General features: G+C 39.0%; 2 protein-coding genes and 1 long non-coding RNA gene across 7 annotated transcripts; 1 reads left to right on the plus strand and 2 right to left on the minus strand.

Moving 5' to 3' along the window:
• Window positions 1–677: 677 nt before the first annotated feature.
• Window positions 678–21,863, plus strand: LOC119488700. Of its 2 annotated transcripts, none has more exons than XR_005207015.1 (6): window positions 678–761; window positions 5,527–5,673; window positions 7,363–7,431; window positions 18,722–18,939; window positions 19,766–19,842; window positions 21,569–21,863. It is a non-coding gene; the product is annotated as an uncharacterized LOC119488700 (long non-coding RNA). The 2 variants fall into 2 exon arrangements; XR_005207016.1 differs by having other exon boundaries at window positions 18,722–18,923.
• LOC119488699 (muscle-specific beta 1 integrin binding protein) lies at window positions 4,290–8,831 on the minus strand. Of its 2 annotated transcripts, XM_037770554.1 has the most exons (8): window positions 8,615–8,831; window positions 7,583–7,673; window positions 7,039–7,087; window positions 6,619–6,793; window positions 5,356–5,427; window positions 5,101–5,207; window positions 4,835–4,920; window positions 4,290–4,597 (listed from the first exon to the last, which is right to left on the minus strand). In XM_037770554.1, exons 1-7 carry the CDS (start codon window positions 8,638–8,640, stop codon window positions 4,835–4,837), a joined length of 606 nt encoding a protein of 201 aa, XP_037626482.1. In that variant the 5' UTR covers window positions 8,641–8,831; the 3' UTR covers window positions 4,290–4,597. The 2 variants fall into 2 exon arrangements, with proteins under 2 accessions (XP_037626482.1, XP_037626483.1); XM_037770555.1 differs by lacking the exon at window positions 7,039–7,087.
• Window positions 13,673–26,222, minus strand: atcaya (ATCAY kinesin light chain interacting caytaxin a). Of its 3 annotated transcripts, XM_037770551.1 has the most exons (13): window positions 25,554–26,222; window positions 22,844–22,946; window positions 19,764–19,822; window positions 19,400–19,651; window positions 18,727–18,903; window positions 18,519–18,621; window positions 18,018–18,149; window positions 17,064–17,150; window positions 16,535–16,633; window positions 16,282–16,317; window positions 16,009–16,080; window positions 15,825–15,886; window positions 13,673–14,290 (listed from the first exon to the last, which is right to left on the minus strand). In XM_037770551.1, the coding sequence occupies exons 2-12, from the start codon at window positions 22,918–22,920 to the stop codon at window positions 15,850–15,852; spliced, it is 1,131 nt and encodes a 376-aa protein (XP_037626479.1). In that variant the 5' UTR covers window positions 22,921–22,946; window positions 25,554–26,222; the 3' UTR covers window positions 13,673–14,290; window positions 15,825–15,849. The 3 variants fall into 3 exon arrangements, with proteins under 3 accessions (XP_037626479.1, XP_037626480.1, XP_037626481.1); XM_037770552.1 differs by lacking the exon at window positions 25,554–26,222 and having other exon boundaries at window positions 22,844–22,958; XM_037770553.1 differs by lacking the exons at window positions 22,844–22,946; window positions 25,554–26,222 and adding an exon at window positions 21,826–21,965.
• Between the last annotated feature and the right edge of the window lie 181 nt (window positions 26,223–26,403).

The raw sequence follows: 26,403 nt of genomic DNA on the forward strand, positions 1-26,403 counted from the left end.
TCTCCGACCGGGTGCCGGTGTCTCCCTCCGACCGCGGTCGGGAGGCTGAAGCAGGAAAAGCCAACACTATGATCAGCAGTGATTCATGGAGACCTTCGTCTGGTCAGCTAACATTACTGCCAAGCAGGTGAAATATAGAGTGATATTGTGGTTTTAGCTGGTGTGTGTCGCCTCACTGTTTTGAGCGATGCTTGTTCATGTCTATGTAGAGCGAGCAACAGGACGCTGACTTTCGTTGACTTAACGGCCACAGGTGTCTATTTCTGATTCTTCAAACAGTCCCTTTAATGAATCACTGATAATAATTCAATAATGTATGACATAACACTGATAAGGCCATTTCAATGTCCAATCAGTACTTGAAATTTAATAAAATGGTATAGGCTATTAGTGCTCAGAATGAGCCATTGAGATAGATTGATTTTATTGGGTAGCTGATCATTGATAAATTCAATATATTACATAAACAGTCACAGGGACAAAAGGGAATTCAATTAAAATAGGTCATGACTATAAATGTAAGAAGCCCTATAAAAGCAAAGTCTTGTGAAAGAGGTTAACAGGGTTAAAACTTTGAGAAAGTATTGGCTATGGATACTTAGCCTACCTGCTAGAGGAGTTAATCTGTTATCTACGTGTTGAACCTGATTGAGAGAGGACACCTGTGATTGATTAGTCATGCCTGCAGAGACCGGAAGAGAGTGCTTCCGGCCGCGATGCGTCGCTCTGAAGGAAGCTAGCTTGATATCTCCCCTTTTCAGGTACGAAATGAGTATTTATGCACTTTAACTTTGGATTATGTTTGCTATGTTGTTTTGTTTGTGTTTTAATAACACGCTGACTGAATTGCTATCATTTTAGGAGGGAAACACTATTTGACGAGGGAGCAGACTTAAAGGTCCCATTTCTTGCTCATTTTCGTTCATACTTGTATTTTGTGTTTCTACTAGAACATGTTCACATGCTGTCATGTTAAAAAAAACTTTATATTCCTCATACCGTCTGCCTGAATATGCCTGTATTCACCCTCTGTCTGAAACGCTCCGTTTTAGCGCATTTTGACGGAATTGCAACAGAATTGCGTTGCTAGGCAACAGCTTGGGTCCATGTGTACTTCCTGTCAGCTGATGACATTCACATACACTGCAACAGGAAATAAACTGGGACACATTTAGAATGTTGACGTTTAAAATTGTGTCAAGGGTCTAAATATTGTATATTTGTGACATCACAAATGGGCAGAAATCCTGACAGCTTGTTTCAAATGTAGAGTTTCTGAATACGGGCTCCAGGGGGTGATGTTGCTAATATTAATGTGTGTGTTGAACTATGTTAATGGGTGTGAATAATTACTAAGGCGTTTGTGTGTTAATTTCGTCAGCAACTGTCTATTCATTTATTTATTTACAAGTTTATTTGACAGGGACGCCTTATAGAAAACATAAATTGCAATACTTGAAATTTAATGTATTATTCAGAGATAGCTATAGCTAAAAGCTAATTGTCATCCCCAGTCCCTGGGCAGGTGAACAATGATGTCTGGGATAAAGAACAATAAATATAACCAATAGAAGAGACAAATGGCTACTAATGGTTTACATTTTTGCATAGTATGGACCATTTTCATGAATACTTACCTGTCACATTTGATTTGTTTAAGAATAAGTGAGGAATGACAATATACTTACCTGTGAAAGAAAAGAAGAAAATTAGATTGGAAAGTTAAACTTGAAATGAAAAGAAAATGCATTTTATGTTGAAAGAACTTTTGTAAATGCATATCTTGTTGGAATCATTTTATTGATAAGTAAAATACTTCTAAAATAATACATTCTCAATGAAACTGCCAGAGAGGAAGCATCTTGTCCGAGCATCTTCACTGATATCTCCCCTTTTCAGGGTGCAACACTGTCGGCTACAGGGAGCAAGTGGTGTGTTCATAGACAAACTTCCTGGCGTTTGCTGCTGTATCAGCTACCGTCCGGCAAGACTAGAGCAAACACCTACGTAACTTCAGATGACTGACCAGACTGTTGAGTAGAATTTTCTGCATAAGTCACCCAAATTGACGTAAAAAAACGTCATTCGCCGAAAAGCGAGATGTTTGCATCTCTGCAAAACACAGAGATATTATTGTCTTTTCTCTGTTTTCTTTGTTTGTCCTTGATGACCAGATCCACCTGTGTGCGTGCTTTAACAGCCATCACACATACTGCTGTCATTTTTAGCACCGGGAGTCCAGGCCAGTGTGGTTTACTCCACGTCCACCTGCTAGAGCGTCACAACAATCACCTTGTCACTCCATTTCCACAAGACACACACATGACAGATCACATGTACCTACAGCTGATGTCATTAGGAAGGTTGCTATTTTAAAAGGGGCCCAATAAAATGAAGGGGAACATACAGTATAGGTGCACTGCATGCCCTACTTTTCCAAATTGACAGGAACCTAATGTTGCTCTTTTACTTTTGGACTTATTTTGAGGTCTAAATGGTCCTTTTGTTCGTCTAATGAAGGCAACATTGGTTGTGAATGTACTTTGGAAATGACAAGTCATTTGGCCCCTGAATACATACACCTAGCTGACCTGTTCTTTATTTAGCGGTGGTATGATGAGCTGTTCACACTGACTCTGTGACAGGAGGATAAGGTATTCCCTCAGGGGAAATGAGAAATTATTCCGGCCTATTTATACATGTGGAAACATAGGTGACATCAGCACGTGCCTCGGGCCTCATGCACTGTAAATCTAGTGCTAATAGACTAAATCTTGCGCTTTGTCTATGACCTACTCAGGCATCTGTTACAGTGTTGAAAAATCCCAGGAGGACAGATTTAGATGTTCGCCAGCCTTTCCTGTTTCTAAAATAGATGCAAGCAAAAATGGCTCAACCTGGATGTAGATCATATGGATTGTTTATATACTGTAATTCAGATAATGACATTAAAGCTATTAAATGTCTTGCCAGTTAGATTGTGTACTATGTTCAGCTGAAACTGAGCTACATGAGATCCAGAGTGGCCCACTTTCTTAATCACCCTCCTCATCAGCGGTTCCCAACATTTTTGGCTTGTGCCCCTTTTAAAGTTGGCAGTTTACTCACATTTCATTTTTCTCCGTCTTTCCTATCTTGTTAATTATCTTGTGACCTCAGCCTCTAGCTCACCTGGCAGAGGGTGCGACCCATGCAGGCTGAGTCCTTGGCAGTAACTCGGGTTCAATTCCAACCCGTGGTGTCATTTTGAAAAGGTAACTTAAGGGATAGTTTGGGTGTTTTGAAGTGAGGTTGTATGAGGTACATATCCATAGTAGTTGCATTACTTACAGTAGATGACTGTCTGCGTGCCCCCAGCATTGAGAAACAGACAGGAGTACCGACACCAAAGCAAAGCAATACAGTGCAGTGGACGGGGATGGTAGAAAAAAATATTTTAGCCACCTATAAAAACCAATATCATATATGTATGTAGAATATATTCTGACGGCGAACTGAACTGAAAGTGGAACATATCTTTACTGTTTTTGTCATCTGAGCCTGCTGGCTTTGGAGAGAGTATAGATAAGTCACTTTCAGTTCAGTTTGCCATCTGAAAGGAGAAGGAAAGGGCTGTCTGACGGCAAGATAAAGCGATGAAAATGTTCTAAATATAGCATACATTTGAACAACAATTGATTCTTTTAGGTGGCTAAAATATATTTTTCTTTCCACAGCGGTACATTGCTTTGCTCCAGTGCTCCCGTTTGTTTCTCGATGCTGGGGGGGTACCGACCGTCATTTTCTTTAAGTAATACACCTACTATTGATAAGCACCTCATACAACCCCAAACTATCACTTTAAGTATACTTCAACCAAACCCTACAGAGTCATACTCAGGACACATAAATCAACATACACCAAGTTAGAGTGAAGTCCATTTGCCTTCTGATATAATCAATAAAAGGGACCCCAAATCTTAACAAATATACAATAACAGTCAGAAGAGGAGTACCTCATCTCCTCTAAATCTAAATAGTTGAGTCAGGGTATAAACTTATTTGAATTCACACTAGTATCAACACCTGCAACAAGATGAAACTGTATCAAGTAGCAGATGTGTTATAGAAGTCAGGTTATAGGCATTAAAAGCCATTAAGGCCACACAACTACATACCAAGATCAGTCATGTTTATCAGCAATATGTAGTATTTAGGTGAAATGAAGGAATCCGGTGGCTCTTTAGATTATGAGTTCATAAAAACTGACACAGAAAATTTAATTTTGCGATGACAAGAAAATACAGAGATTCTTGATGTGCTGTATATCAACAGCAACTAATGCATTTATTTTTAGGAGAATGCCACAAATGGTCCAGTACAAGTCAGTGGTTCAACTTAACAGTAACATATTAATGTTCTGGTTCAACAATCACTTTTTAAAAAGAAAAACAACACACGTTGATCATCTGAAGATGATAAAAAAAAGACAATGATAAGTTAACATTGCTTTGTTTCATTCATAAACAAAGAATAAAATTAGAAAAACTTCATAAAAAAAGAATCCTTGGGACTATTTACAACTTCTGTACAGGGATGGAGAGGAGGAATCTTCCTGCTGCAAGAAAGCCAGAAAAAAATTATTGTTAGATTAGGTTGTCAAATCAAACATCCTTTTACTTTTGAAATTGTACCAACAGGGTTCCTATTCATTTTTTATTTTTGAAAATATGCACTTTGTCTCTTAAGTAAATCTTTGTTCTTTTCAAATGTGGCAGATATTTCAAAGTCGTATATATGTATGTAGAAACCCCTAAATGTAAATTTCTTTGACACACTTTATCGGTCTTCTTACCTATAAACGATTGAGCAGATTGTTCTGAATGTCCTCGTACACCTGGTTGTAGATCTCCTCTTTAGACTTCAAACCGTCCAGGCACTCTGCAACACATACAGAGTTGACCAGTTAATCAGATGATTAATCAGATAATACTACAACAAAAACGGTTGGCATTTTAGAATAGATTACACCGAATTTTCCAAAGCATTATCAAATATATATATATATATATATATATATATATATATATATAAAAAAAAAAGACACAAGCTGCAACATACCAATATTCAAGCCGCAGTTCTCCATCTCTCTCTTGTGCTTCAGGTACATTGGCCACACATGGCCATCAAACAGGCCGGGAGGGTCGGGGACAGTATACTGTCTGGTACTGAAAATAATAACAAACTGTTAGAAAGCGTGCACTTGCCATGATAAGATTATAGGGGAAAACAGCTAGTCAGTGACTACAAAAGGGTAAATGTGAGAATGTTTTCATAAAAATGTAAAAAAGGTGAATATAACTTGTGTACGCTCACCTTCTCCTAATCTTGCACTCCTCATAGGGAATCGTGATGTAATAGCTCTTGTCAAAAACATCCAGCAGGGGCCTAGAGGGGAGATTAACAATGTCACCGGTGTTTTCAAACTATAGAAAATGAGCATAGTCATACAACTGCTTATACTGTCTCTTATCTATATCTCTGCAGCGTGCTTGACATTCATCTCCAGCACACTGAATAACAGCCACCCGGCAGTCAACTTTAAGGGTAACTTAGAGAGCCTCTTTCTGCTGAACCCTTATCTCTCTAACTGCAGGACCTGCCCAAAGGGGTGTATGTGTACACGTACCAATGGTAAGCATGCAAAATTACCACGTGACACTACAGAAATAACACGGCACACAATCTTTGTTGTCATGAATTTCTTAGAATTTGTGAGAAACATGTAGGGCTGGGCAATATGACGATATATATATATATATATACACATATACACACTGTATATCCAAAAGGATATATAAAAAGTTAAGAAATCTCTATTTCGTTTCTATTGCAATGTAGGCTATATCATTTATTTTTTCTCTATAATTTCACTTAAAACTGTTGTTCCTTTTGCACTCAAGTCCTTAAATTGAGAAAATACTCAGTGCTTTTCATTTATCAAGTATTTAATTCTCACAGGAGTATACAAACATAGGCTTTACCATGTAGTTATTTCATATAGACTTAAGTTATTGAATTACCAGAAAACACGCTATATCGTGATATTAGGGCTGTCTGGAATACAATTTTTTGGCCTTCGAAGCTTCGGGACAGTGTCGCTGCTGCAGTGCTGTACACACATGCACCTTTACACGTAACTAACAGCAGTACCCGTCTGAGAACAACTAACAATAATTAATGTTGAATATGAACAATGTTGTGGAATTATTCCTTATTTTATGGGCTATTTGGGGATTTATACATTATTATTACATACTTGTATATAAAAAAAGAAGAAGCAAAAAGCGAAGCATTTGTATACTGATTTGGAGGTTAAATACCATGGCAACAGTCGAAGCGTCGAGGCATTCGGGTCAGCCCTATGTGATATATATCGTAATCAAGTTATGAAATGACTAGGGCTGACCCGAATGCTTCAAAGCTTCGACCATTGCCATGGTAATCGACCTCATACATCCCTACAGCCCTAGAAATGACCTAAATCGTGATAGAGGATTTTTGCCGTATCGCCCATACTTCCATGCGGGCACTTCCTCAAAAATGTCACACACGGCGAGTGAATGCAAATCAACTCACGGGTAGTTGTAGAGCAGAAAGCCCTCCACAATGAGAATGTGGATCTGCTCGTCTGGATTGGCCACGTCAGATGCAGACGACAGAGTGATGCCGTGGGAACGGGCGAACTTCACTGGGTTCTCGATCCAGCCTTTTAATGTGTTGGTCATGGCCTCCATATCCATAGCTGTGATCACTGTAGAGATTAGAAAGATTGATAGAAAAGGAAGATGATGGAAAGGATAGACAGTGAATTAGATTAGACATTAGTCAATAATATAAAAAATTGAAAAAGTGTTTTGTATTTTGCTCCAAGTTACTGCAAGTTATCAGCTTAATGATGTTGTGCATGTTAAATGTCTATAATGTATGTAATGTTGGAGGTATATGACATTAAAAGGGTAAACAATGAGTCACTGGCAGTCTTCAGTGAAGTCTTACCATCCCATTGTCTAAAGCCGTCGTCCCCGACTTCTATCTGATCTGGTTTCTGAAATAACAGTCACCAATAAAACATTGCTGCAACCTCACAGCTCTGAAGACAAGCTGCAGAGTGTAATTAAACAAGTGCACACACACAGAAGAAAAAGGAAAAGCTGCACAGCAAAGGAAATACACACAATTAAGCAAGTAATTTACAAAAATTACACAGCTTAAATGAAATTGAGAAAAAGAGGGAAATGCATCTGGCCATATTAGAAAATAGTTGGTTAATTAATTAATGCAAAGTTGATTGATTTAAGGTGTGTTATGTGGCTATTACAGGAATCTGAATAAATGTAAAGGACACAAGGGAGAAAAATCATGACTGAAGTAGCAAGAAGAGACAACCAGGTAAAGAAACTACTCCACAGGGAGCAGAGGTGTGGTGTGGGGGGTTAGTTAGCACTACTTTGCTTACATGCAATGCTCAAGCAGAGTTAATAAAGGAAAAAGTAGGCGTAACTAACAATAACACTCTTATTATCCATTTGCTAAAACTCACCTTGAAAAAGTCATCTTGGTGCACAACACAGCAGTTGGGCAACGTCTTGATCAACTTATTTGTCAGGGTGGTTTTGCCACCATTAGTGACTCTGTAAACAAGAGGAAAAACATGATGAAAATGCATGTTAATAATGTGTTGCCATTTACAGTTGTGGTTTAAAACTAAATTATTTTGATTTTAAAAAAGAAGCAGCCATGCAAGTTTTCCATCAGAAGATGTGGTGCTTTTTGTTTACATTTTATGTAAAAAGTGAATATAGTGCAGAAGAGACTGTTAAAAATGAGTATAGTGCACTGTGTGCATTATTATCTAAATAGGCTTTACCATGTGGTCATTTCATATAGAATTACCAGAAAACATGCTTTATTGTGATATCTATTTGTTTACATTTTTAATGTAACTCAAAAGTATAGTTATTTTGGTACATTGATGATTAAAAAAAAATCACTGCTTTTAGTAACTGGTGCTGAATGAAAAGCACATGTTCAGTTTTCATTAAAATAGCTGAAATAACATGCATGAAATAGTGTCATTTCCTGATTTAAATGTATATATATATATATATATATATAAGTGATGAACATAACATTAAATCGTTTTTGGTCTGGGACAATGTTGAATCTCCCTCCACTTTTGAACTGAGTCTGGCGGTGAATTTTTAAATGTCCCGCTCGATTTATGACAACAAACCAGCCACACTGGATACATGATAGTTTATGGTTTATCCATAAGTTTAACACGTTCTGGCGCGCAGCTGATAAAACACATGTGGGTCAAAAAGGATGACGTCTATCAACCGGATGTTACCGTTAGTAACCGTTAGTGAACGTTTACACAATAAATCACTAGTTTAACTCACCTCCACAGAATAATAACATAACGTTACACATTTTAGTCAACAGTCTGATATAAACTGTGTTACTCCACTCAACTATCAGTCGATTTAAGATAAGATAACAGAACAATATGTACAGTACCTGTACAAAATGTTAGCAAAACAAGCGGTTTGATTTAAAAATATAAACTTACCCGCCAATTCCTATAATGTATTTCATCTTTTCTTCTCTTCTTCTCGTCTCCTGCTCAACGTCAGCTGAAGAAACACTCAAGAGTACTTGTTTACTAAAGTCGAGGGTAAAAATCCAACAAATTGAACGCTTTTAAAAGGTGGTTAATGTAACTTGTAGATGTGATAGTGTTTCTCTCTCTACTGATTCATTGACTGTTGCTCGAGACGGCACTGCAGTTTATATCCAACGTGCGTCGTATTTTGCGTCACTGGTTACGTAGGCACGCAAGGCATGGGGCGTTCTCGTGGTCGGACGTGCTCTGTTTAACTCGTGCTACGCATGGTACTACGTGCCTCCTCGCAGCAGCCAATCAGCGCCCACAGAACTCCTGCCACCAGCCAATCACAGCCCGCGAACTGTCACCTATTTACATATTTCACAGCACCTGCTCTAGTACATCACAGAAAACTACCATTGATGGTGTCTTATTAATACCTCAATATAAAAACTGTTTTGTACTGCTGATTACCAGTAAACTGATGGTTAAACACTTGTTAAAATCTGTAAGGAAAACATTAACGTAATTGTCAGATATTATTTAAGTCAACTATATTATGAATAAAGTTATCAAGGTGATACATTCCTTTAATAGTAGGCTAAGTTAAACTATGTAAGGTAAAGCAGCAATCCCACATCATTTTATAACTCGACCTAGTGGGATTTTACCATAAAAACAACAAATACCCTGTATTCACAAATCCCTTAAGCAAAAGTACAAAAGTATTATCACCCATATATACTCAAAGTATGAAAAGTAAAGGTATTTGTTTTTCAGAATGGGCCCTGTTGGTGTTAGTATATAATTATATTACTGGACCATTATTATTGATGCAAAAGTATAAAGTACCATAAAAGTAATGTACAAAATACCTCAAAATTGTATAAGTATAAAATAGAAATACGCAGGGTAATTTTAGAGATGCAGAAAGAAACCCATCACATGTTATGGAACAATATACAGAAACCAAACGTGACCTCGACTGCAATATCTTAACGCATCCATCTTTGCCTTTATAAGTGGCTTCATTGCACTGGGATCAATGTTGGCTTTAACACGATTATATTTTAGGCATTCCTAAATATTTCAAGTCAATATACTCCTTTAAAACTTCTTACAAACAAACTTTTATGTGAATATACTCACATCCCAGATCAACTTTCATGTGTTACCTAAAGTGTGTCGGGAGTGTGAGAGCAGTGTGAGCCAGCAAGCAGGACGCTATATTTAAAGGGAAACCGCCAAATAGGGATACAAACATGGGTTCAGATGAGAGCCAGAGCCCTAAGTATTCAGTTTGGGTTATATAATGTGAGGTATGTACGTCTCTGCCTCGAGGTAAATCACCTTCTGTAAAGTGCTCTCTTTTCCACACAGTGTGTGTGACATTCATGTCTATTTGTGTCTATGAGCAATGTGAGTCCTGTCACAGCCGTCAGGGGTCAGTGGGTCATGGGGTCAACAGTTAGGGTCTCTCTCCGTCAGTAATAGTGTGTAAGGGAGAAGGGTGTGAAGGGTGACTCGTGATTATCTTATGGTTATGGTGATATCACAGGACTCTCTTAATCCAAGAATAGACAGACGGTCTTTCTCAGGAGTCCAAAGTCAAACCTGATCACAGCCCTGTCCAGACCACAGTCTATGGTTCAGACATGGAGGACATCCCCCTGAAGAAGCAGCAACAAAAGTAAGGGGTCTTTTGGGATGTCCTCATGCACCTGCACATCATCATCAAGTAGGAAGTTTGTTATTAGTTGTCAATTTGGCACTGACATCAGAACCAAAGAAGCCATTCAGGCAAAAGGAGTCCAGCAGGTTGCTTAAAGGTACAATGTGTAGGATTTGGCAGCATCTAGTGGTGTGGTTGAAGATTGCAAACAGACTGCAGCTACTCCCGTGTGCCAAGCGTGCAGGAGATCCACAGTGGCCGACGTGAAAACGTGACAATGAGAATGCTCCCATCTAGAGTCAGTTGTTGTAAGAGTAGCGTATGGTCATTTGGAGCAGAGCTAATGTGTAGTGTGTGTGTGTGTACTAGGAAGTGAGCGGTGAAGCAAGAGAGAGAGAGAGCAGCGGCGATTGTGTGAGAGTGAACAAGTGAGCTAGTGGAGCAGAGGACAGAGTTAGTTTAGCTTTATGGGCTACTGTAGATATAAACAGCTCATTTTAAGGTAACGAAAACATAACGATTCATATTTTCAGGTGATTACACACTAATGAAAACATAGTTGTAGATCTCCCGAAATGTTACACACTGTTCCTTTAAATATAATTTGTTCTGTATAGTAGTGAATCCCAACATTTATTTTCCGCAATGCCGTCATAATGTATAAATTGATTACATTTTCATCAACAGGTTACAATATTGGGGATTCTAGTAAGGAAATAGTCCAAGTAGAATTGTAATGAAATATCATCATCAAGAACACAAACTGGATGTTTCCTTTAATGCATTCATTTTTACACACAAAACAAAAAAGACAAGAAACTTTGCCTCTCGGTTGCAGCGGAAACAAGCTGGAAACACAACACTGACAGAAAAAAATGTTATATGAAGCTCTAAACTTAGATTTTGTTTCTATAATATACAGTGGTCCAAAAAGGGAAAAAAGTCATCCCAAGTGTATGTTTGTAATTCGAGTATTTCCAGGACTAACTCTGTATCTGAAGAGTACAAATGATTTTCCCTGTATGAGTTCACAGAAAGAATGCAAACACAAAACAAAGCAGATTTTGGGAGGAACAGTTTATTCAGTTATATGTACAAGGTAGAACTGATCATATCAATCTAAAGCACAGAACCATGAATGACAGATCATCTTTAAATCTGAGCAAACATTTTACAGCAGACAAATGAAGAATTATTTGTAGTAATATAAATATTGTGCTTTTATAGTCAAAATGAACATTTGGATTTTTGGAAAGGTCATATCAGCTGTTTCTATGCAAACCTTGCTTATAATATAGGGTATGACTTGATATAGTAAACTTCAGTAACTACAAATGGAAAGGCTACTACATTCCTTCACTCTTTCTGGATTTTTTTAATCATTTGGTTCAAAAATAGGCACTCAGAAGCAAACAAACCTCAAACACAAAGAGAGACAAGCTGCGGTAACTGAGCTGTTTCACCAAGGATGATAAATGTTTGATGAAACCGCTCAGGTTTGGTTTACTTGTGTGAAAACAGCCAAACAGGAAAATAATTGAAACGTTGAACCCTTCCTTTAACATTACCGTACCAGAAGAACAAAAGAATTGAGATGGCACTTTAGAAACAGACATTTCATGAGTCCTATTTTCTGTACCAAACATGTTCATGCTGTACTAACAGCTACACAACAGTAATGCTACTTAACAACAACACAAAATACACTTTAGGAGGACTTTTCTCCTCCTAAACATAACCAAATCCAATAGTGCAAAAAAGGCAGGCAGGCACTACAATTATGCATTTCTTTACAAAAATAAAAATTCTTACTCTGCCCTCCTGCTACAATAAGCTGAACAGATGGAAGACAAAAGAGAAAATCAATGCAACCCCAGAAAAACGTCTAATCCCTAATGCATCAGGATGTGCTGACATTGTCCCAAATGTTCATCAGAAACAACCACATAAAAACACAAGGGGATGTCACAAACTAAATCTCCACAATGATTCTGAAATAAGAACAAAATCTCCTTTCAGATGCTGCTTTATACGTCATCAAGTTAGTGGTCAGAACATATTTTCACAATCTGAGCCGACAGCAAAATGTTCCCATATGAAACAGATCAATAAGAATTATAGATATGCCCAATTTATCAAAATGAATATGCAATCATATGTACAACGTTTGTATATTTTGTCAAATATTTCATACAAAATTATTGCAGATGTTTTTTATGTGGTGGGTTAGTATTATATTTATCTTATACGTGACATACAGTATGTAATATGTGGAATACGTAGTCTAAATATAAAGCACATTTGTTTAATGTTGTATGATGTATATCTATTTATGTGGCAATAACCATGGTGCACAAAATAAACAAGCATAATAACATATATATGATTCTTAAAGATTTTCTCATATGGGTTTTTTCTACAGGCAACAAAATGTAAATATTGATCATGTTCCTGTGTTTTCTACGCACAAGACGACTGAGGCACATCACAAACACAAACACTAGGCACAGATGTTAGTACATTTGGATATTTTTCGTAATGTCAGTAAAGAGAGAGCTTGAGAAGGCCTTATGATACAGCAAAAAAATAAAGATGAAGGCATCTGATGCATTGTTATTTACATCTAACACACATTATATTCACAATATAATTGTGTTTGGTCACACTGATCAGTATCTGCTACATCAATAATGTTGCTGTTAGACATCTCTGGTCTTGCCAAGTGTAAAATCTTTCATAACATACAGTGTATGAACACATCACTAGTGTCGGGCAAAAAGCGTATTCCTCCAATTGTCCGATTTTCATAATTTTTTATGCAAAATTCAGCCTATTTTTCAAGTAAAGTTGGTATATGTATTTTATTATTAAGGAGAGACACCCTGTGCACTGGTCAATTTTGAGATTTTGGGCTATTTTTGCTTCTGTTTGCTTCGCTTATGTGTTTATTTTACTACACTTTGTCTATTTGTGTCTGTATATTTCTCCTAAATTCACCAAAAGTTAACATTAATATAATTTCTCATTTGCATATTTAAACATCAAATTTCAGGACAACTTTTAATACAAAAAATAATTGTCTCAATGTCAGTAATCAACGATTTTAACATTTTATTCCTAAAAACATGGCGAAATTTTTTTTTTTTTTATGGCTGTTGAGAGTATTTTCTGATTTATGAAGTGATAAAACGAGATATTCAAAATTCCCTCTGTAAAAACCTCTGACTCTGATATATCAACAAAATGAAACAGGAATTTTGAACCTGACTTTATCCAATGTTCAGATTTCTGTTATGGAAATGTATGCAAATTAGCACATATTTAAGATAAGATAATGCCTCACTTGCATATTCAAACACAACATTTCAGAAAACTTGTAATACAAGAAATAACTGTCTTAATGTAAGTAATCAACTGGGGAAGTTTCATGGCAATATCTATTGGTGATTTTTTTTTACCCTATTCACCTGGGGTGTCTGCCCTTAACAAAAAGTAGAATTGTAAAATTAAACCATTAATCCTTCAAATGTTGTTACAACATCCACGATTGGAGTTACACTTGTTTCACCCAACATTGCCAAAGTCAATTGTCTTTCTTTAGTGTTCCAGTTAACTTTGTGTTGCATTATATAGAGCGTGCATTTCTGTCAACGTCCTGGTCCTCCAGAGCCTCACGATGATGTCATATCACAACCGGTCCGACCACACAGCAGGTTAATGAGTCGATGAACCCAACAAAAGTTTCCATGGTGAAACACTTCCTCTAACAGAGCGGTGACTTCCGTCGTACATTTTTCAAGCTGGGATATGAAACCCTCCGGCAGAGAGGAGGAAGGGGTTCCACACAGAGGGTTGATGAGACGCAGCGTTCACCAGCTCAGGTGGATGTTGAAACAAGGAAGCATATGTAGACTTGCTGGATCCGCTGCTTTATATCAAAGGTTCATGCTCCATATGTCTGTCACACACTGCATAGAGAAGAAGAGAAGGAAATTATATAATAACTCATATAATACAAAATATTCTGTCTCTGTAGTCTAATCCTTTTAAAGGATAAATGAAAATGTAAAAAAAAAAATTTTAAATGCAAAAAGGAAATGGCATCTTTGAGTTAGTACCCACTTCGCAGATAAAAAGTTAATCTGTTAATCCTGACATTCAGTCTCAGGCACTATTACTCCTCTAATAAAAAGTAGTAGCTCACAGTTTTAAATCAATTCTATATATTTCATCATTTGGTCTTTCAGTCTCTATGACCTTTATCAGAGAGACAAGACAGTTACAGCATACCACTGCATATATCCTACAGCTGGTTTCAACCAGCTCATACTGTTATGTACCCCATTAAAACTCTGAAGCCTGAAGCCTGCACTAAAATGGGCAGGACCTTGTACGATCAGGCAAGAGGAGCTCTGACGAGGAGAAAAGGGCAACCGAGAGAAGCTACTAAAGCTGTCGAACGACCAAGGTGTAAAGTTCTGCAAAACATCACAAACTACCAGCAGCTATCCCTCCTGACAAGGGAGGACTATCATGTAAATACAAGTTTAAAAAGACTACAGTTAAATCCCCTATACTGTATGTACCAACATCCTGCACAAATGACAAAAAATCCTCACAATAGACAGTCCACATCAGTTCACCTGTCCATGACCTCCACTTAAATCTAAAGTACACTTGAATATTATGTTTGATTATTTCTGTTTAAAGGTCCCATATTATAAAAAGTGACATTTTCATGTCTTTTATATTATAAAGCAGGTTTAAGTGATATATAAATACTGTGAAAGTATCGAAATGCTTAATCCACAGAGAAACACACACAGCCCGTATTCAGAAACTGTGCATTTGAAACAAGCCGTTAGGATTTCTGTCCATTTGTGATGTCACAAATCTACAATATTTAGACCATTTCAAAGTCTTACACGTAAACATTCTAAATGGGTCCCAGTTTATTTCTCATTGCAGTGTATGTGAATGACATCAGTTAACAGGAAGTAAACATGGACTCAAGCTGTTGCCTAGCAACGCAATTCCGTTGCAATTCCATTGAAATGTACTAAAACGGAGCGTTTCAGACAGAGGATACATACAGGTATATTCAAGCAGACAGAATGAGGAAAATAAAGTTTTTTTGAAACATTACAATATGTAAACATGTTCTAGTAGAAACCCAAAATACAAGTATGAACCTGAAAATGAGCATGATATGTCCCCTTTAAGAAAGAATTTACACAATTATTCTGTCAAATTGGATACATACCTGATAGCGTAACAAATGCATGCAATGAATGCAGTCTAATATAATAAAGAACTTATTTTGACAGAAGGTTTAAACAGTACGCACATGCACTGAAATATTTGACACCAATCTTGATCTGATCTTTGTACTGAAATATATGAAAACAATACACTGGAACATGTAATTATTGGTCACTATTTAGACATGTATGTGGAGATGTAATGGGCTACGTGGTGAATACAAGTGGTTTATATTATTACCTCCTCCTGCGAAGCTCCTTCCTTCTCATAATCCCTGATTCCCTACAAACATTGACTTCGGCCTGAAAATGAGAAAAAAAAGTACTTTTAGAAAGTTGGAGGGATGACAACTTACTAAAAATGTCCCAGCTAGTTAAATGTTCGATGTGAAAATATGACTTTAAAATCCAGGGTGGACCAGTACCTCTCAGACTTTTTAATTGGCTCCTGTGGGACTGACTGCTGCTGATCCTGATGTCTGTGCTCCTGCTCCATCCTGCACACACACACACACACACACACACGCACACACACACAGATAGTTATTGTAGGCATTTGGGCTGATGCCCACTCGGTGGAGCAGGCTTGTGTAGCCAATTTATTCAGGTAAAGTGTTTAAACCACAGTTCATTCAGAGTGCAGTTCTGTACGAGCAATATAAATGTATGAGTGGCTCATCTTATCAAATGTGTTTTACCTTTCCCTCCGTGCTTTAATCCTCTCCTCGTCAAATCTGAAAATGAGTAACACTGTTATATCCTCCAGTAAATCCAAGTCCTGTTAAAAGAACTAGAGCACTTATCTTATTTCACTACACATTAGACATGCTCTCTGCCAGATTTACATGAATGATCATTTTAATAAAGGACAGCATGAGTAGCTGCTGCTGCCTGCAGGTTGGAGTCACTGCTGTGGCTCGTTTTCTCCACCAAGTGGTCAGAGATACTTACTGCACCACACACTCTGGTACATGGACGTGCTCCATGGGGACGATCTCTGCCAGTTCATCCAGGCTGTGGACGTACTGGATCTTATTCATGAACTTCACACTGCAGAGGGGAACAGCAACAACAACAACAACAACACAACATGACCACCATTACAGTCGCTGCATGTAGGGATGCACTAACAAAGTTAGGAAAGCAATGTTTAAGTCAAGCCTGATGTTTCCTTACACATAAAAGAATGATCCCAGTGACTTCCACACAGTGAGGCATACAGCTTATTAAGTAAACACTGGTATCGGATACCCAAAGCCCAGGTATCACTATCGATATCGGGACTGAAAAAGTAGGATCGGTGCATCCCTAGCTGTGTGACTGATGGTCTGGTCCCCATCAGTGCATTGTGCTCATCAATACTACAAAAAGCATGTTAACTTGTGCACCAAGTTTTGTGGATTTCCAACGTTGAAACACAATTGTTCAGTTGTTGGTGTGTGTGTGTGTGTGTGTGTGTGTGTGTGTGTGTGTTTGTTACCTGATAAAGGGCCTGGATATCGCCAGGACGGTGCGTATGAACCAGGTGGGATGAGCGATAACCAAAGACTTCAGGTTCTTCCTCAATCTGCCATCACAACACAAATCATTCAGTTAACACAGTTCAGTTAGTGTTTTCACAGAGAATTAAAGAACCAGTGTGTAGCAATTAGGGGGATCTATTGGCGGAAATATAATATTCATAACTATGTTTTCATCAGTATATAATCACCTGAAACCAAACCCTGGCTCTAGAGAGGGCTATTCGAGTTTTCATGTCGGCCACCGTAGTTCTCCTACACGCTTGGCACATGCACGGGAGAAGTTTTAGTTGATTGCAATCTGCAACTTCACCACTAGATGTCGTCAAAATCCTACACACTGCACATTTAAGAAGCGGTTTTCTCTAGACAAAGACCTGCTGTTAATGTAACCTGTGAGTCATCCGTCTCCCACTGACTGACAGTCAAAGTGACAACCTCTATTAACCTCCCTTTGTGTCTGTCACTCATGCATTTCTGTATATTGACTGCGAACAGTGCTCAGCAGCTAAGAATAGCAGGTTGGGCCTGATTCATATTAGAGTTCAGAACAGTAATCTTTTAAATGAGTATTAAGAAATGTTTTATATAGGGCTGCCCCCTCTTACTTGATTAGTCGACTAATTAGTCGTTTGGGTCTTAGTCGACTAAGATTTCTTCAGTGGATTAGTCATTTTTTATGCTTTTTTCATGCTGAATGATTTATTCCTAAGAAACTTATGAGCACATAAGTGGTGCTTTTGTGTGATTCTTTGTGGAGAAACTCAGTTCTACCGATCCGTCGATTAAAACAACTAATCGATTAGTAGACACAATCGTATATTAGTCAACTGTGAATTTCTTTGGTCGAGGACAGCCATAGTTTTATACACAGCATGTCGCAAATATGTCGGAGTAGTTCCTCCTTTTCCCACCTTCTGTCAATCATCTGGTAGCACTTCTTGAGCCAACTGATCCCGGGCATTTTATTTCGAGGAGTGGCTCCGTTCATGTAGATGATCAGGTAATCTTCAGCCACGAGCATCTCCAGACTGCTCACCACGTACCTGGAGGAGAGGGAAGCACGTTATGTGTTATAGGAAACACTGAATAATCTCAAAACAGTTGTGTGAAAGGGTACAACATGGACGGATTATGAGACAACAGGCGCACAGATGACGTCCTCAAATGTCTTGTTTTGTCCACAACTCAAAGATATTCAGTTTACCGTCAAAGAGGAGTAAAGAAACCAGAAAATATTCACATTTAAGAAGCTTGAATCAGAGAATTTTTACATTTTTCTTTCTTTTTTTTTTTAATTTCAAAATAGTTGGTAATTAATTTAATAGTTGACAACTAATCGATTAATTGTTGCAGCTCTAAATCTCTCTATGCACATTATCAAAGTCTGTACTTGAAACCTAAAAATCACTCACAGGAAGAGGTTCTCCATGATGTAATGGTAGTCTGGGAAGCTGCTGTCAGGCAGGTAACAGGCAGAGAAAACAATGATGGCGTTCAGCCCCTCGCCATAGTAACCTGACGGGAGAGAGTTTCAGTTAATAGGGAATAATTCATTTCATTTTCATCTTTAAAGTCTTTCATGAGATTGATTCCATTGATTTCTGTCCTTTCACAGCTGACCTCCGTGTGTGATGACCCGGAGGTAGGGTCTGATGACCTGCATGTCAATACGATGCTCCTGTTCTCCGATGATCACCGTCCTCCAGAGGCGTCCGTTGTTGACGTTCCCCTCCTCGTCCGCTTCTCCTGAGCCACCAGCAGGACCACCTGCTTTGGCCGAGGCCACCGGTGTGTCATCTGGACAGACACAGAGACAGGTTTTGTTCTTAAAGGGTAACTTCGGTATTTTTCAACCTGGACCCTATTTTCTCATGTTTTTGTGTCTAAGTGACTAATAGGGACAACAATCTCTGAAATTGGTGCTGAGGGAAAGCGCTGTAGACGGCAGCTGCTTACAGGCTGCAATATGGTGCTATTAGGGCAAACTGCCACCGTCATTTACGTCCACTAAAAGTTCTTGTTTTTGCCATTAACAGGCTCTGATTGTTATAATAAGTGTCTGACATTATGGAAAGAGTCTCACTCAAGGAGAAGTCTCCTTCTGAAATCTTGCAGGGTGACGCGTTGAATAGTGTAATACATCCATGTTGGTCCTTTCCATAATGTACTCAGACAATTATAATAACAATCTGAGCCTGTCAGTGGCAAAAACAAGCAGTTTTAATGGACGTAACGTTACATTGACGCTGCTCACTTGCCCTCGCAGCTTGCGTTGCATGCATGTGCATTTTACCTTCCCACTCCAGCTCGTTGCCGTTGGTGATGAACTCCAGCGAGTCTGTCTCGTCAGGCGTATCAATGTCATCAACGTTGATGTCCAGGTCATCTGGTGTATCGAGAAAGTCATCTGACAGCAAAGAGCCCTCGCTCTGGTCCAGTGAAAGGTTCATCTCCGGGGCAACCAATGTACGGCGTTTGCGGTGGGACGAGGACACGCCGCCTCCTCCTCCTCCGGGTGAGCTCACATTCAGGGAGCAAGGGGGAGCTGCAGCAAGATGAGGAGAGGGGAGACAGTTCAGGAAAATGTGATGTCATAAAGTAGGGGTATTATGGACTTTCCAGTATTGACCAATCAGTGACCTCCCGGTGTTACTTACAGGCTCTGTCGTCTGTCAGACCACAAGAGGGATCCATGTCTCCGTACTCTGGTAGTGGTCTGGAGGGAAACACACACAGGTGAGCAATACTGAGTGTGTTGAATATAATATATGCCAGTCATGATTCTGCAGAGAACTGAGGTTCAGCAGAACAACCATCACTCTTACTGGGTCTTGAATAGGAGCAACCAATAAGTACATTTATCTTAAAGGGTGCAGTTTGTAGGATTTGGCGGCATCTAGTGGTGTGGCTACAGATTGCAACCAACTGAGTTTCCTTCCGCTCACTCCTTCCTTTCCAAGACTGTTCAGCATATGGAATCGGCAGAGGATCTCGTCTGGGAGAGAAATCACTCTGATTGGCTGTTCAGCTTAAACAAATCAGTGCACAAGAAGAGAAATGGAAGTGAGGAAAGCAAGCCAACGAGTAAAGTCAAGAGGAAAAACACAGAAGGCTCTTCTCCTTTTTCATCTTCATCTCATCTGATCAGTCCAATACATGGATATTTTCACAACGACATGGCCATCTGGAATGATGCTAAGTGGTTAGTGAGAGTGGTGGGAAAATCGTTGGCAAATGTTTCTTTGTTTCACGTACGTATCATAACAACGGCTTGTATATCTGCAGTCCTCGGTCTTCCGGTTTCCCTTTTTGAATGATGAATACAGACTACCGCGACCTGCTGGTGTGGAGAGTTATTTCCTCTCACGCAGGCGCAGAACGTACGTGGTAGTTGACCGTCAACTGTAGTCTTTGCTGTGTGTTCAAATGCAACTTGTTGGCGAAGACAAAAGCGACGTGAGGCGACGCAACAGTCGACCTTTATCGCCTGTTGTTCTTTGATATCGGCTTGGTGTGTCTGGGCATTTAGCATAATAACACTACTTTACCACGTTTTTGCACTCTGCAGCTCACGTCCCCGCAGTTTCACAAGTGTGTCGGAGGACTATGGTGGCCTTCAGTGTTTGGTTCGTCTGTTCTGGGCTACTGTAGAAAGATGGCGGTGCAACATGGCGGACTCCATGAGAGGACCCGCTCCCTATGTAGATATAAACAGCTCCTTCTAAACTAATGATAACACAACGATTCTTAGTTTCAGGTGATTATACACTAATGAAAACATAGTTCTGAATATTATATTCCATTTCTGCTAATAGATCCCCAGAAATGTTACACACTGTTCCTTTAAACTTGGCTGTTTTTCTGATCTCTGTTCTCCAGCATGTCTCTAAATGTAGCCTCACAATAACGCGTAACATTGTCAGATTAGGATGGTGTTCAATGGACCAGTCAAGACGTGGGTGTTGTCACTGATCTGGCTCAGCACTAAAAAGAGGAGCAAGCAGAAGAGGATAGAGATGGTAATTAACTTTTCTCTGGGGAGAGATGAAGATTATAGGGCTGCCAGGCAAGGCGAGAGGGGAGGAGGAGAAATAGAGGAGAAAAGGGGAGGAATGAAAGATAGAGAATAAGTGGAAAAGAGCGAAGAAGTGCGTCTCTGCATACAGACAAAGTGGTGCAGCTCTCTGTCCCTTTATGCTGCTTGTTATTTACTGTTGACACACTGTGCAGTAGGATGTCAAAATCCTGCTCTGCATATGTTTGAGTGTTTATTTGAGTGTAAGCAAAACTATGTAAATTAGGACAGACGTGTTTTTTTGCATATGAGCAACAACACCCAGTGCAATCAGAGAAAACAGGGTTGTGCAACTAAATGGTTCAAACGCAAAAGATGCAGAGAGTTACAACATAGAGAGGGTCTTTTAGCTGCATTCCTGTGAAACTGCTTCATCCTCCCATCTAGGAGGACAGTGCGTGCTCAACAACACTGGCTTCAGCCCAGAGAAACAGACACAGATGAACGGTTCGACCCTTTTCCCCCCCGAGGACCCCTGCAGTGATTACTAGTCCAACGCTTCCTTTGTCAGGAATGAAAGCCAATTCTATGAACAGATTTATGGGGATTTCTTCTTTTAACAAAAGCAAGATAATCTCTTTTGTTCCTGTTTATGACTGCATTGTCCTTCAGCTACAATATCAGGATGAATCGATGATGCTTACCTTCTGGAAATAGCACTGGGCTGCTGTTGTCAAATAGCTTTTTAACCTCACACGCCTTTAGATTTGTTTCGCTTACTCATCCCCTGTTTCCTCAGCTGATAACAGAGAGTGTAGAGCAGAGCGTCTCTCACAGGCTGCCTTAATAATCCATCTGCTGCTGGCTATTCCTCCGTCACCAAAACATGCCACCATTTTCGTGGCGATGCTGTGTTGTTGATGGGTGACTGCTATTGCGTCACATGACGTAGACCACTTACAGACAGAGCTGCACCTGCTCCCTGGCGTCCTGCCTCCCAATCTGACGGAGGAGGGAGGAGGGAGGAGGATGGAGGAGGAGGAAGGAGGAGGAGGAGAAGGGAGGAGGAGGAGGGAGCCCAGCACTGACTGTCATCCCCCTGCTTTTTTTCTGCCCAGCAAGCTCTGCATCTCAACCTCTGAACATCAAAGTCCCACACTTTCTAAACCCTTCTGTAGCCATCTTCATGCTGCACTAAGATCTTTTTCCTTCATTCATCTTTCTCTCTGTTTCTTACTGCGAACATGAAATTAAATGTTGCACTACATTAGCCCAATAGCTCCACTGTTGCTTAGACAGTAGAACTGAAACAATATAAGGCTATTATAAAGATAAACAAGCTTTTATAAAAAATAAAAAGTGGCAATATTACAAGAATACAGATTAACATAAGCAGCAGTACTTCTAAATCCACCCAGACTAAATTGCACTGGAAGTGATATTGTGCAGCTGGCCCATGAAGAAACCCTGTCGGGCAATTAAATGCATAATTAACTCTACAATTAACTCCAAATAATGAGCTTACCATCCATAAATTAAAAAGTGCTGCATATTCATCAACACATACAAGAATATAGCTAAAGGCACACACACCCAGTGATAAGAGATACCATAATGACGCTTAACTATCTCATATTTCAACATCAACCAGTTGGCTGTATTTGACATCAATACAACAGTTTAATAGGTGATGATGAGCAGTAGAAAGTAAAAGGATCCCACCTGGGGAAGTCTTCATCCTGCCACTCGTCTTTCACTTCCAAGTTCTCCATTCGTAGCGTTGCCTCTGTGGTGCCCATCCCTCAGAGAGGAGAGCAGCAGGGGCCTGGAGGTGTGAAGAAACAATCAGTTTATCAATGAGCCCCATTTACAAAAACAAGAGAAAACTGTCACATAGAATGAGTGTACTAACTAGACAGTCAGCTGCATGGCTGCACTGCAGGAACACGTGTTTGACTTAGATGACAAAGAGAAAAGTCAGCATTGTTGGAGGATTTCACCGAAATCATTTTTCATTATAATTTGGGGGCTGTAACCACTTTTTAGTCACATGGTTTTTCATCCCCCTGCCCAGAGGAGCACATGTGAGAGGCATGTGACCGACTCGGACAGAGAAAAACTTTCTGAGCTCAGCTTTCCTCAAAGTCAAATATCAAGTACAATTTTTTTCCTGGATGGAATTCAAGAGGCCGATGAGGAGGATGACGTGCACCTAATCCTCCCTCACTGATGTGACTGCTGCCTGTTTGATCTTTATACTCACACTCAGGCTTTATGTCACCAATAGTATTAACAGAAAAAACTTGTCTTCAGATCTAATATTCATTCGTTTGTGCTCAAGAAAATTCATACACTGATGATGAATGCCTACAACACAGTAATTACACACTGACACAGTCTGCCTGAGGATCTGAGAGCTGCTGGAAGTTTTAAAATCTTTAAACGTAAACTTAAAACCTACCTATTCAGCCAGGCCTTTGATTAAAAATGCTTATTATTTTATTCACTTGTTTTATTTTAATTAAATTGTAAAATTGTATTATAGTTTATTGTTATTTTATTAATCACTTATTTTATTTTATTTTATTTGCACAATTGTATTGTTATTTTATTAATAACTTATTCTATTGTATTTAATTTGTATAATTTTATTGTTATTTTATTAATCACTTATTATATTGTATTTAAGTTGTAAAATTATATTCTATTTAATGGTTATTTTTAATCTCTTATTTTATTGTATTTAATTTACATAATTTTATTGATATTTTATTAGTTACTTATTTTATTGTATTTAATTTGTATGATTTTATTGATATTTTATTAATTACTTATTTTATTGTATTTAAGTTGTAAAATGTTATTATATTTTATTGTTATTTTATTAATCACTAATTTGTCATGTTTAATTTGTATAATATAATTGTTATTTTATTATTCACTTGTGTATTGCAGTTAAATTGTAGAATTCAATTATATTTTATTGTTATTTTATTAATCACTAATTTTGTTGTATTTAATTTATATATTTTTTATTATAAATGTATTAATCTAGATTTTACATCACACTGTTTTACTACGATTACTGTTGTTATAGCTTTTAATTCTATTTTATTACATTTTTATAATTTTATTGTCTCGCATGGATTGAGTCTCAAATTATCAAATTGTTAAATTATTTTTGTCTGTTCTGTTGTTTTCACGGTCCACACTTGTTCTGTCTTATTTTCCTGTTGTTAGTCACCTGTGAAGCACTTTGAACTACACTAACCTGTATGAAAAGTGCTATACAAATAAAGTTTGATTGATTGATCGATTGACCGCACAATCAATGACGGCATTAGGATGCACTCCACTCTTCTAGATTACAGGATTTCATGCTGAAATTCCAGATGCATTATCACAACACAATAGTGACACATTAATAACAGAAGCACAGGTCTGTTTTGGCTGGTGAACCACGTGAGTTGAGCACTTTAATTGGATTTAAAGTCCTGCTCTCTTTGTAGTTCTCCACTCAAGTATAAAATCCACAACGTCTGAGCAGGGGCTGCTGAGTGATGGAGGATTCCCAGGTTTGTGTTGGAGGTTATACTTAGAAACAGACACTCTGAGAGGAAAGGCACATTAGAAGTGCTTGTCTAGGTGGCATTAATGCAGTTATGAGTGTGTTACAGCGCAACAAAAATACTGTGTGATCCTGACATTCTTCTTCTGCAGCAGTGCATAATGTTGCTGGGATATAATTACTAGGAGTGGTTTTGACGGTTTTGGCAGCGACACCCGTGGCTAAACTGGAAGACAGCCAAGTCTCACATAGAGGAAATAATTCATTTCTACAGGCCTTGCATTACACTCGAGGAACAAAGCAAAGATAAGAAATGTACCATGAAGGAAAATCCACAAAAGCATCGTAGCAGGTCAAAGTCACATATAATCCAATGGGACAACACTGTCAATTTAACAAGAGTGGAGAGCAGAAAACAGAATAAATCATTTATCACAAGGTTTCTTCTGTCTCACACCATGTGGTCAGGCTGGAAAAAAATCATGGATGTAATGCATTTGTAAGTGAAAATATTCCAACAATCATTTAATATTCCGACAAATTGCTGTATCGAGAAACCGACCTTCACCTTAAGATGTAACCCTTTACGTATGTCATTAAAACACCGGTTCCTGTGCAAGTATTGTGCAGTCCTTTTTCACTCATCCTGCTTGAAAATATCAAAAAAGAGATTTCTATACAAAATGAATTGCCACCAAAATGTGGAACACATTGGCATCACAGGGTAAAATGGCCCCACAGCCTTTCTGGGTCATCCCAAATGTAACACCCAAAAGGGAAAACACCTAAATGGTTTTCATGTGTTAGTGGACAATCTAACGTGTATTCTGAATAGATTTGCAAGGATGTGATGAAGATACTCACATGAGCGGTGTGAGATCCCCTGAAAACCTCTCGCTGGTCTGTGTCCTCCCTCCTCCTCAGTCCCAGACGCAAAGATTCAAGGGGGAGAGAGTCCTGATCCTCCACATCAACACAGAAGCCGGGGTCAGACCAAAATTCCTCCTCTCACGCTCCCCGTCTCTCACTCATTCACATGCACACACGCACACTCATGCACAGACACAGCCATACAGTGTCCTCGATGTCATTCGCTAGCCAGCAGCAGGTGTCTGGAGACAGGGGGCACCTCTGTGCTGGACTCCCCCTCTTCTTCTCCTCCGCCTCTGGCCACCTTTGTTAGAGAAGGACTGGCAATCTAGAGTCTTGCCTCTCAGCTCCTACGTCCACACCACCAACACACAAAATTCCTTTAATCAGAATGCATCTGCTCTGGCATCCCTTTCTATCACCCTGCTTGTAACTCCCAATACCTTTTGGAGCATCTTTTTCCACTCCCAAATATCAATTCAAACCCTTCTGTGGGGCAAAAAATGAGCACCACATCTCTTTATCCTTTTACTCCATCAGATAATCCTGCTGTTGTTTTCAGTGGTCCTCTATATGGCTGCTGTTCCCTGGCAACAGCATCCCTCTCTCTCTCTCTCTCCATCCATAGCTTCTCTCCCCTCCTTTCTCTGTCTCCTCGCCTCACTCTCCTTCATACACCCCAGCTCTCCCCACACATTAATTATTCAGCCCCTTACTTCACTTGCATCCAACCAATCACATCACACCTGCCCAGTATCCCTGCAAAGTATGCTGCTGGCTGCACATTCAACGTGCCTCTTTCTATAATAAGGGCATTTTTTGTGCATCTGGTGGTCTAGTGATC

The sequence above is a fragment of the Sebastes umbrosus genome, chromosome 5 (genome assembly GCF_015220745.1).
Source record: "Sebastes umbrosus isolate fSebUmb1 chromosome 5, fSebUmb1.pri, whole genome shotgun sequence".
Taxonomy (NCBI): Eukaryota; Metazoa; Chordata; class Actinopteri; order Perciformes; family Sebastidae; genus Sebastes; species Sebastes umbrosus.

Bases quoted from the DNA above. Each gene is read 5' to 3' on its own strand.
- LOC119488699 (XM_037770554.1), bottom strand. From the start codon at position 8,640: ATGAAATACATTATAGGAATTGGCGG. The intron at 7,674-8,614 runs GTAAGTTTATAT...TCTTGTTTACAG, and splicing joins TACATTATAGGAATTGGCGG to AGTCACTAATGGTGGCAAAA. The intron at 5,428-6,618 runs GTGAGTTGATTT...TCTCCCCTCTAG, and splicing joins TTTCTGCTCTACAACTACCC to GCCCCTGCTGGATGTTTTTG.
- atcaya (XM_037770551.1), bottom strand. From the start codon at position 22,920: ATGGGCACCACAGAGGCAACGCTACGAATGGAGAACTTGGAAGTGAAA. The intron at 16,634-17,063 runs GTAACAAACACA...TCCCCTCTGCAG, and splicing joins ATATCCAGGCCCTTTATCAG to TGTGAAGTTCATGAATAAGA. The intron at 16,081-16,281 runs GTAAAACACATT...GTGTGTGTGCAG, and splicing joins ATTAAAGCACGGAGGGAAAG to GATGGAGCAGGAGCACAGAC.